The sequence below is a fragment of the Gigantopelta aegis genome, chromosome 11, assembly GCF_016097555.1.
Source record: "Gigantopelta aegis isolate Gae_Host chromosome 11, Gae_host_genome, whole genome shotgun sequence".
Classification (NCBI taxonomy): domain Eukaryota; kingdom Metazoa; phylum Mollusca; class Gastropoda; order Neomphalida; family Peltospiridae; genus Gigantopelta; species Gigantopelta aegis.
The window spans coordinates 27,021,224-27,033,869 of NC_054709.1; the positions used below are offsets into that span (position 1 = coordinate 27,021,224).

General features: G+C 35.6%; 2 protein-coding genes across 2 annotated transcripts in view; both read right to left on the reverse strand.

The window, feature by feature from the left end:
- The window catches only part of LOC121385678, a 9,088-nt gene extending 4,859 nt beyond the window's left edge, over positions 1–4,229 (reverse strand). Inside the window, exons 1-3 of the mRNA XM_041516448.1 lie at positions 4,092–4,229; positions 1,916–2,149; positions 914–995 (exon numbers count right to left, since the gene is read on the reverse strand). Coding sequence (XP_041372382.1) covers positions 914–995; positions 1,916–2,149; positions 4,092–4,197 — 422 coding nt within the window. The 5' untranslated portion in view covers positions 4,198–4,229. The remainder of the gene's footprint in view (positions 1–913; positions 996–1,915; positions 2,150–4,091) is intronic.
- LOC121385675 overlaps positions 1–12,646 on the reverse strand; it is a 69,460-nt gene that overhangs the window by 46,300 nt on the left and 10,514 nt on the right. The window lies entirely within an intron of this gene.

Here is a 12,646-nt window from a genome sequence, read left to right on the forward strand (position 1 = left end):
ATTCATTTAGGATTGTTTTTATTTTTATTTTTTTTGTTTATTTTTTCTTTCTTTTTATCTGTTTCTTCAAAAATGACAGAAAACCAGTTATTTTTCAATAAAATGTAGTACAATTATTTCGCCAACTCAAAATAAAATTCGCCAGTTATTTTCAAAATTCACAATTAGTAACCCACTGTCCTGGACAGACAGCCCAGATAGCTGAGGTGTGTGCCCAGGACAGAGTGCTTGAATCTTAATTGGATATATTCACGAAAATAAAAAAAATTAAAGACAAAAAGAAAAAAGATCATTACATATAGTTACTTAAATGTGACGGCATTCTTGAAAATGTTATTTATTATTATTTTAAAATTATATATTAGCCACGAAATGTATTAAAGAAACGAATCCCATAAAGAAATTAAATAATGATAATAATAAAAATAAATAATTATAATTGCAACACCTCTTTATTATCAGTGATGTCCGTTTACAACATTATGGTTTTCATATTTCAAAATGTTTCACTCTGAAGCTGTATCCTAAATCTGTATCTTAACCGGACGCGAGCGACATGAGCGATGCGAGCGATTATTTTAGAAATCATTGATTTCAATTGCCGTATCCTAACTGCACGTGCGCGACATGACAGATTTATATGTCAAATCGCACGCGTGCGGTTAGGATGCGGCAACTGAAATCAATGATTTTTAAAATAATCGCTCCCGTCGCTCGTGGCCGTTTAGGATACAGCTTTAGGATAGAGCTTTACATTCAACTCTTTACAACAAAATGGCATGGGGTAACCCTCTTTATGGTATTAAATACACCGCATTATGTGTTCTAATGTATTTAACACGACGTAGTTGTAATAGGGAAAATATTCAATCATTGTTTGGTATTAAATGTTTACGGATGTTATCACTGTTACCTTTTCATCCATACAAGTACGATAACTCCTGCCAAGACTAGCAATACTAGTACCCCAACAACAATACCAGCTACCAAACCACCTGAAAAAGAATCATGGTATATATTCATACACACATTATTATTGCTATTATTATTATTATTATTATATACATATATTACTTGTATTCATAATGCATGAAGTGTATCTAAGCGTTGGATGTTTTGAATGCAAGTTATTTATACTGTCAGTAACAATAGCATCCCTCTATAGTGTGTGTTTTTTCTTTATGTAATAAAGTTAAATTCCAAATAATTGATAATTATTCATTATAATATACTACACACACGCACGCACGCACGCACGCACGCACGCACACACACAGAGACACACACATACATATATACATACATACATACATACATACATACATATATGCATATATATGAACGCACTACAGATATAAGGATATACTCTGAATAAAAATTAGGCACTACACATATAATTGCATTTTACAAAATTCGACATAGCTAACTACTTTCGCCATCCTACATGACATAGTTTATTCTTCTGTTAACCTGAACGGATGTAACAAACTGACACTTGTTTTACTGTTAATGTATAAAGGTTGTCTCAACAACAGCAAACCGAACTAGTCGAAAGATGTATTTTATCCTGCAACCACCGTTTCTATTGATAGAATATGATGACGGATAAAGCAAAGTCAAATCCTGCTAATAGCAGCATATGACTTTTGACTTCAATCATGTGACATCACACACATAGCTACATTACAAAATCGTTCATTTGACCTCTAGGTCATCGTACAAGGTGGCTGAAATAACAGTAATAATAGTTTTCCCCCTTAATTTTTATGGTCTGCAGCATAAAGATAATAACTAATTAAATGACGTCGGATATCGGCTTTATCCTGTTCAGGCTGAATATGAAATTTTCCATTCTTACCTTCACAGGATAAAGCCGATACCCGACGTCATTAACTAACTATTCTCTATAAAACACCTGAATCACTCTCTGAGCCGACTTGTCTCTGGGTTTTACTTGTTCCATCCGATTTCTGAGCTGGGAGAGTTGTCGCAGAGTGTTGTGAAACGTAACTACTCGTTGTTGCGGGCAGACGATGCGTTGTTGTTGAAGACGTGGTGGTTGTAGTTGGTGACGTAGATGTGGTTGTAGTTGGTGGAGTAGGCATGGCTGTAGTTGATGGTGTAGGCGCTGGTGTAGGTTTAGATTTGTCTAAAAGAATGACGCCATCATACAAAAAAATTAATTCACAAACTTGATAATAGTCACACCATAAAATTAAATAACCCAGGCTACGGATTATATCGGACTATAGCACAAAGGATGCATATAGAAGTAGAAATCATTTATAGATGACCGCCACGACTACATTGTACAAAAACTTATAGCAAAATCCTTCTTACGTGAAAAGAAAGAAATCTTAACCCCAGCCACACACATGTAGGCATGCATATATACTAGCATACACACTATAATGATAATAAATAAATAAATAAATAAATAGATAAATATAGAGTGTATAGTATATAGGTCGAGCAGTCGCCTAGGGAGCATGGGTCGTAGGATCGAACCACCCCGGCGGACCCATCGGGTTTATTCCCGGCCCAACCAGTGCCAACCGACTGGTATATCAAAAGCAATGGTATGTACTATCAGGTCTGTGGAAAAGTATATTAAAATATCCCTTGCTGCTAAAGAAAAAATGTAGCGGGTTTCCTTTAAGAGTTACCATCCATTATAGCCAATTATTAATAAACCAATGTGTTCTCGTCGTATCGTTAACGAGAAAACTTTATTCCATATAATGATTAATCGAAGACGACGACTATTACTACTACTGCTACTATTACTACGACTAATATTACTACTACTATTACTACTACTGCTACTATTACTACAATTACTATTACTACTACTGTTATTATTACTGCTACTATTACTACGATTAATATTACTACTACTACTATTACTACTACTACTACTACTACTACTACTACTACTACTATTACTACGACTAATATTACTCTTACTACTACTACTATTACTACTACTATTATTACTACTGCTATTACTACGACCATTATCACTACTACTATTACTACTACTATTATTATTACTACTACTACTATTACTACGACCATTATCACTACTATTATTACTAATACTATTATTACTGCTACTACTATTACTACGACTAATACTACTACTATTACTACTACTATTATTATTACTATTACTGCTACTATTACTACGACTAATATTACTACAACAACTACTACTACTACTATACTACTACTACTACTACTACTACTACTACTATTACTATTATTACTACTACTGCTACTACAATTACTACTATTATTACTACTAATACAACAAAGAACAATTACTACTACCACTACTATTACTACAACTACTACTATTGCTACTGATACTGATATGACTACTACTACTTCACCTTATACTACTATTACTACTATACACTACTAATAATACGACTAGCAAACAAAGGAAAAAAAGACTGATATTACAAACTAGTATAAAATAACGACAAAAACAAAATCGACAAAACTAATAATGCTACTACTAATAATGCTACTACTACTACTACTACTACTACTGCTACTATGACTACCAAAAATAAGGCAAAAAAGACTGATATACAAAATAGTATAAACAACTACAAAAACGAAATTGACAATACAGTTACTACTACTACTACTACTTCGACGACGGTGACGATGATTGTTAAATACGTTAATATATTAATTATAGGATATTAAACGACCTTCCATTTCGTATCATGTTTATATTCCAAGTGGAACAGTTTTCAGTTGCCACGAGCTTTAGCGAGTGACAATGAAAATTACTTCACGAGGGACATAAACATGATATGAAATGGTAGCGAGTTTAATAGCCTATTTAATACCCATAATCATAATAATGCGTATCACTCAACTCGTGTGGTTGACGTTCCTGTAAGGTTGTAGTGCACCATCGATGACGTCATCGTGTGACGTCGAAGTGTTACGTCCCACTTGGTGTCCTAGTGGGACGTATCACTTTGATATGTACCAAGATAGTTTAACTATGTGGGTAATAATAATAATTTTGACACAAATAAAACATTCTGATACAATAATTATATATTTACAGATTTGGCAAATCGCAGGCAGTCTGCTCGAACAGCTTGTTCTTTCGTAATATATGTAGCCCCAGAAATACGATCGATACACAGCGACACAAGCTAGTGATTTCATTCGACTTGGATTAGACAAATGTTCACTAAATTGAGTTCCTGTAAGAAAAACAGACAAATCCAAATGAGTTACATATTAACGGCATAAAACTCTAGCGAGGTCGTCATATCAGACAGTGTAAAACAATTAAGCCTAGGTGGTGGTATCAGCTGTTGTAATATTTTTGGTAAATGTTGTAAATATTATCCAACTAACATACAACTTACATTTAGCAGTAATGTGCATGCTAACTAACTAGTGTGGTTTGCTATCGTTTTGCTTTAATCATTTGTTGTGTGTTGAATTAATCACCGAAAAAAACAATCACTCAAAAGTTGTTGTTGTTGTTGTTGTTGTTTTTGTTATTGTTGTTTTGTCAATCTGTTGGATGTCTCTATAAATTTAGCGTCGTGAAAAAGTTGCGCTTTGTGTGGCCTCGCTAAATACGCTAAAACAATTTGCTCACTAACGTTTTATGACTTACAGTAATTCATCGCCTAGGAAAGCACTATAGTGGTATCAGTTTTAAAGCACTATATTTAACTAACAATTGCCAACATGTTATATTGAGAAGTCCTTCAATCCTACAAATTAATCTCTACGATGTGTAGTATGTTTGTGCCAAGTTCCATGCTTTTATCAAAAAGTGCACGATTCATTCACATATCCTCTGGACTACAACAAAAACTAAATAAATAACAAAAAATAACAAAAGCCAATCAAACAAATGATCATGATTTAATGTATTTTGCATTGTATTCCTTGGATGTCAAAACCTAGTAAAAGAGCAATTCCATCAAAAGGTCAACCTCCTACTCAATTTATGAATGTTGGTTTAAACTTCAATAATTGGCACCGTTTAAAAGCTATAACATTGTGGTTTAATAATCTATACAGCTTTTAAAAATATATATATTTCATTGTTAATATTTTGGATGGAAACATGGGGTACCCAGAAGGATGATGGAAGTCACAAAACAGGAACCAAATATTCAAATTAAAAGCAATATTATTATTATGTTTCTAAAAAATTGAATTAAGCAGGTATGTATGAAATATTATAAGTAACATTTCTCACACTTTGATAAAAAAAATTTAAAAAGATTCTGAGGGGGGGGGGGGTGTACAGGCCTTCCTTACATGACCTCATTAGCGTTGTACGTCCGTCACAAAATTATATTAAAAGGTTTTCTAAAGAACAAAGGAGAAACCGCACCTGTTTATAGCTTCATATTATAATTAAAAAGTAATGTGCATATATTATATACTTTCCGAAGTAATCATACACATGTTCACAAAGTGAGTGACAGACGTACTGAACAACATTTTGGTATTTACGTCCGTCACACTAAACATTGTTGTGAATATGTCCAAACAAAATTTAGTAAACTAAAATGGCATTTCACCTGAACCTATCCAAGTATTGGACAATTTAGTTAGAGGATACGGATCTTTACTGTGTTGATGAGGACATATAATTGTACATGCTCTGTAATGATGTTATGACCTTTACTATAAAGCTATAATAAACAGTGTTTCTGTCTAGTCTACGAAATAGAATCTTGAGGTGGGCCTGGGAAAGCAAGGAATTATAATATCAGATTTCTGTTAACATACATTATACAGTTAAAACATTCTAAACAATCTCAATGACAGAATTAGTAATAAACACTGAGAAGGTATCGTCTCATCTCATGACAATGTCAAGACCGTACAGTTATCTTCAGAATTTCCAGACCGTCCCCAAAGTAGTCTACAATATATTAAACTGAAGGTGGGGTTGAGGATGTTATAAATATAGCTAATGATTACTAATGATAAAGGTAGGCAGTCCTGTTTTCACCCTGGACGCACTAAGGCCCTAGGCCTCTAGCACTGGCAGATCTGATAGCCATAGAAAGCCTGTTTTCCTTAAACACAGATGTTTAAGCATCGTAAATGTGTGTAGCAAGTAAGACAAAAACAGGCGTTTGCCACTTCGGCCCATAATAAATAATTATCAGCAATTGGATGTCAGACATTTGATAATTCAAATACAATCTTAGGAGGATATTTGTTACATTTCCCATGTACTTTTCCACAGGCATGACAGCACATACCATGACTTTTAATATGCAATGTGAAGGACTGGTTGGAACGGAAAAAATAAGGTTCCTCAGAATAGGGTTTTTTCCTGTTCTATGACTTCAGAACATCAACCGATTGCTCAGCTAGATTCCTCTGTTCATGCTATTATTTGCATACCTGTTCATTTGTCTATATATATATATATTTATATGTTTTCTTAAATACTCTTTTCGTAAGTTCTAAAGTGCTCACTAGATGCATGGTCAGTCAGGAATTGTTCCCCGTCGGTGGGCCTATTGGTCTATTTTCGTTCCAGCCTGTGCACCACGACTGGTATATCAAAGGCTGTGGTATGTGCTATCCTGTCTGTAAGATGGTGCAAATATAAAGTGCTCTAAAAGTGGGGGTTGGGGGATTATCTTTCTTATTCTTTTTTGCCCTCAATTATTATTCTAAGTCTAATTATGGGGTTTTGGGTAGACCAGTATTTATCTTAAGTTAAAATCCATTCATTCAAATCGGACACACATTTTATGTACGTCCGTCAAATAGTTTACAGGTATCAGTTAAGTCCAGTTACTTTGTTACAATTTGAATATGCAGTGATACTTTTCTCTGATTTTCAGACTGTATGTAGAAATAGAAATTAATTGCGTTAGTACTAACAATTCACAGAAATTTGACACTATGTTGATGACACTTTCACTAATTCTGCACGTACGTCCGTCACACACCTTTGCACTACCATTCCACAATTCTGTCAAAACAAATATATTTTAAGGGGCCTAATACAAAACTTTATAACTAATATTATCAAATGTAGAAGTTCTAGTTGACGTATTTTGTATTGTTAAAATGAAAGCAATGATTACAATCTGCCTGTTTGCGGTAAGTAGTATATAACAATCAATTAACATATAGGTAAAACTATTGTATTTTATAATAATTTAGTTTTACCAGACATAAATAACTCCAAATTTTCATAATGCATTGTCCCACCTGTGACACAAGACATTAACACAAGACCACCACTACGACAATATGTTTCTCTGGATGGTCAAATGAGCCACCCTCTTTATTTTATATATTCCTGTATAAATGTTTGTACACCCATTTGGTTATATAAACCTCGCCAAATAAACATAATATCAAAACGAAGTAATCTGATATTCTACATGTATCTGCACTACGCGAGATACACGTATGGATTTATGTGTGCTTACCAGATTTCCCTCTCTAAGACTATATGTCAAAGTTACCAAATATGTCAATGCGTTGTAGTGGTGTCGTTAAACAAAACAAACAAACAAACATTATTTAATAAGGGTGACAGGTTTAACATCAGCTAATTTTCCACCGGGCCTTCGGCAATACATTGAAACATTGGTAAAAACTTCTTTTTTTAAATACATAATATATACTTAGTACTATACTACTGCAATAAATGCATGCAAACGAATTAGCCAGAATTATCAATGAATGTATAACTAAGATATGTCTTCAGCTATTTCATGTTTACCAGTTTTATCTATATGTTGGAGCCAGGGAACTTCACATTTCACTCGATAGTGGGTCCAAATAAAGCTTGTGAAGCCCTAAAACCCTACCAAATGAATGGTTTTCAATAGATGTGTGGGTATGTCTTTGTTGGTTTGTTTTTGCTTGTGTTTGTTTTTGCGTGTATCTCTCTCTGTGTGTGGGGGGGGGGGGGGGGTTTGTGTGTGTGCTTGCGTGCGTTTGTGTGTATGTGCGCGTGCGTTTGAGTTTGTGTACATCAACACAGCCATATATTACCGTTTATCCATGTACGAGTTCTGTACCTCCGCAGACCAATCCAGTAGTATTTCCAATGGTTTCCTCTCCTGCTAGTGAGGTTTAGCAGGTCTGACATGACTTCATCTTTCAGTTTAATAAGTTTATTACTGCACACATCCATGGCGTTTTCCCAGTTATTCCTAGAGGTCGATACGCATGCACGTTGAGAGCCGTGGTTGCATGTTTTAGTACCACTGGAGAAAACGTTTCCTAAGTAAATTTAAATAAAAGGAAATATAATTTCCCAGCAATAATAACGTCAGTAACAGTTAATAATAGTAGTAATAATAATAATAATAATAATAATAACAGTGATGATGATGATGACGACGACGATACCACTTGGCAGTAATGTATTTTTTATATGCGCTTTCCGACAAACATGATAGCTTCGGTATTCATGTAGTATATCAACTAAAAGGGAAAACAGTAATGTTGAGTTCATTTGATATTTAATTTAAATAACAGTGCAATAATGTACCTACCTGGGCATGCATAATGTCTCCATGTATTACAACCACCCAAACGCAAACGTAACCTGATGTCATCGTGTCTCTTGTAATAATATATTATGTAACCACAGTTCGCACCGCTCTTGGGAATGAACGAGACGCGTCCTGGTATATCTGTAAACCAAATGTAACCAAGTAAAGCATGATATATATAAAATATCGGGTTACTACGTTTTGATAGTGTGGTTATTTGACGAGGTTTTGATAACGGTGTAACAGGCGAGCTTCAGCGAGTCTGTTACACCGTTATCGAACCGAGCCAAATAACAACGATATCAAAACGTATTAACTTGATATTGTTTTGTCATGCAACCCCTTTCAAGTTATATTTTTGTTTATGTTTCAGTCAAAAACGGTATAGAAACTATTTTCGTATAGAAACTACTACCGGAAGTCGGATAATAGCAGGTGCCTGAAAGGATCTTGGGTATGGCATAGCCAGCCAAAATGTTATGTTTCCACATTTTAAATCAAATACTTTGATTATATTTCAAAGTCTTTTGTGTCACAACATTATAATTTGTGTACGTTTTTCTGTGAAAATAAACGCAAGCTTATGTGTGACCTGAAGAAGATCTACATCATTGGCTGCTAGTGACGTCAGACGCTGTTCCAATGTAAACATTATTTGCAGGAAGCTACTAGCATTTTTGTTTATAAATGTTTAATTCAAAACGTTAGCTAGTTCCGAATGGGAGTGAATAAAAGGTAATTTGATGTTACGGAAAGTATGAATGATATTTTTATTTATACAGTAAAACAATTATTGCTGCAAATGGATGTTTGAAAAATGAGGAAACGATCTAGATTTCAACCTGCAGAAAGAGACATGGAGATAGAAACGTTCCCACCAACGAAAGCTGAGATTAAAGTAACAATAGCCACTTTAGGGAATAACAGTAAAGTTTGTTTTATTAATGACGCCACTAGAGCACATTGATTTTTTATCTTATCATCGGCTATTGGACGTCAAACATATGGTCATTCTGACACTGTTTTTTAGAGGAAACCCGCTGTCGCCACATAGGCTACTCTTTTGCGACAGGCAGCAAGGGATCTTTTATTTGCGCTTCCCACAGGCAGGATAGCACAAACCATGGCCTTTGTTGAACCAGTTATGGATCACTGGTCGGTGCAAGTGGTTTACACCTACCCATTGAGCCTTGCGGAGCACTCACTCAGGGTTTGGAGTCGGTATCTGGATTAAAAAGCCCATGCCTCGACTGGGATCCGAAGCCAGTACCTACCAGCATGTAGACCGATGGCCTAACCACGACGCCACCGAGGCCGGTCTTGGGGAACAACAGAGCACCAGGAACAGATTCGTTATGTGCAGAAGTTTTTAAGAGTGACCCTGAGACAGCAGCTGGAATCCTACTCCTCTATTTGTAGAAATATAGGAAAAGGAAGAACTGCCTGATGACTGGACACATGGAAGGATGATCAAATTACAAAATAAAGGGAATTTAGCAGACTGCAGCAATTGGAGGGGAATTACTTATACTCTCCATACCAAGTAAAATATTCACCAAGATCATCATGATTCGGATGAAAACAGCAGTAGACTACAAAAACCATAATCAACCAACACAACAATGGGATCAGATGGACTCTTTGCTCTTCACTCGAAGACCTCGTTTATGCAGATGATCTTGCCTTAACATCTCACACACGATAACAGGTACAGAGAAAAATGAACAACCTAGAGCAACAAGCCAGATACATCGGTCTCTCAATTAATGTAAAGAAAACAAGAGTGCTGAGAAACAGCGACCTGACACAACAACCAATCGAGATCATCAACCACCAACTCGAATATATGGACAAGTTCATTTATCTTGGCAGTATCATCAGTCTAGAAGAAGGTACATATCAAGATGTCAAAACACGATTAGAAAAGGCCAGGTCAGTATTTGCAAAGATACAACAGCTATGGAGATCGTCAGTGTACTTCCGAAGAACAAAACTCAAAATCTATCAGAGTAGTATCCTCTCTGTATTCCTCTGTGGATCAGTGTTGGCGCATGACTCAACAAGACACCAACATACTTTCCAGCTTCCACAGCACCTGCCTAAGGAAGATACTGAAAGTGTACTGGACCGACACCATCTCCAACACCAGCCTACACCAAACAACGAAACAAAAAAACGTCTGTCTAACTCTAAAGAGTGGAAATCTGCAGAATGAACAACAGCCTTCCAGCAAAAACAGTTCTTATATGGACTCCTGAAGGAAAAAGGAAAAAAAGGCAGACCAAAAACCACATGGCATCGAACAATGGAGGAGGAACTAAAGAATGCTGGACTGACATGGGGTACGGGAGCCAAGAAATCCCAAGAAAGAGTAATTTGGAGAGATCTTGTGCGGGCCTTATGTGCCACAATGCACTAAGAGGATAAGTAAGTAAGTAACCTAGGCCTACCTAAAAATTGAGGAAACATCCGTCTTGCGCACAACCCATTTCCTAATAACCTGATAACACACAGCAACGCCAAAGTTATCATGCTAGCAACGCAGGTGTTATCAGGCAGTGACATAATAACACTTCGCTTTATCATGTATGGGGTCGTCAGGTCACAGGAAGCATGGTTGCATGATTCAAATTAGTGAACAGTTTTGGTATTTGAAGAGCAAAAGCTCGCCAGATACCAACACTGTTCACTAGTTTCATAAAAATGGTATGACATGCAAGCTAGTTTAGTATTTTATTTATTGCAAACCAACTAGAAACAGGCAGATGTCGAATCCTACTACACGTTACTTTTCTACGAATTGGGTCAACAAGTGATCTACGTCACGCTCAGGTCCAGCCAATATTACACTAGTTAGATACTGATTTATTGTTATGATTTGAGCAATATCTTACACGCCAGTGTAAGATATTACTGTCATAACAATTACTCAATAGCTAACTAGTGCAATATTGGCATGCGCAGACTGGAGCGGTAGTTGTTGTTTTTTGTGTGTGGGTTTTTTTTTTTTTTTTTTTTTTTTGGGGGGGGGGGGTTAATGACGTCGGTATTCGAATGATGTCACGTTGCATCTTCCTGTAATAAAATAAACTGGGTGCATGACGTGTCCTTTTTATGAACGCTAGGAAACATTAAGTGCAAAATTGCTGTTGCAAATGTTATGTTCAGGGATTATTAACAATTCTAACCGTATTTGTACAAAATAGTGTAATTTAAAAGTGTACCATTACGAAATATGATAGGCTAGTATATTTGGGCCTATTACGTACGATAAATAAAATTTGTTTTGTTAAACGACACCACTGGAACACATTGATTTATTAATCATCAGCTATTGGATGTCAAACATTTGGTATTTTGACATTTATTCTTAGAGAGGAAACCCGCTACATTTTTCCTTTAGTAGCAAGGGATCTTTTATATGCACCATCCCACAGACATGATAGTGTAAGAAACTTGAAGACAGGCTAAGTCTGTTTATTGCAATTGTGCCTTTAGGACAGTCTAGCAATATGTTTATTTCTACTGGCAGTTTGTTAGTTTCGTGAAACTGCACGTGCTCGTTGTATCTTGTGTGATCCAAGCTGTTTGGAGGATCATGCTTTTCTTGTGGTTTGTTTTGTGCTATAAAAGGGGATGTTTCGTGAAGGCAGTTGTCTTATTCATCTGGGAGCAATATAATCGTAAGTATAAGTGTTATAATAATTAGGAGGTAATTTAAGTTATTGTGATAACGTTGGGAAGGGTTTTATTTTAGTAGATAAAACAATAATAATATCTGTTAGTAATAAATATGTCATTGTAAAACGTATTGTTTATTTATTTTTATAGTTTATAGCGGGTTTCCTTATTTCGGTTCATTACAATAGCACATACCACGGCCTTTGATATACCAGTCGTGGTGCACTGGCTGGAACGAGAAATCATTGTGTACGAAAGCCGAAGCTAAAGCTCGTGACAAGTGAAAATTATTTCATAAATTTGATAATAACTAGTAACTCGTTTATTATCCACATAGTTCAAGATATTTATCAATTATTGACCGTCATCGAGGGCAATATCATGTTTTATGGACCGAAGAAATTGATATTGACTGAGGGCAA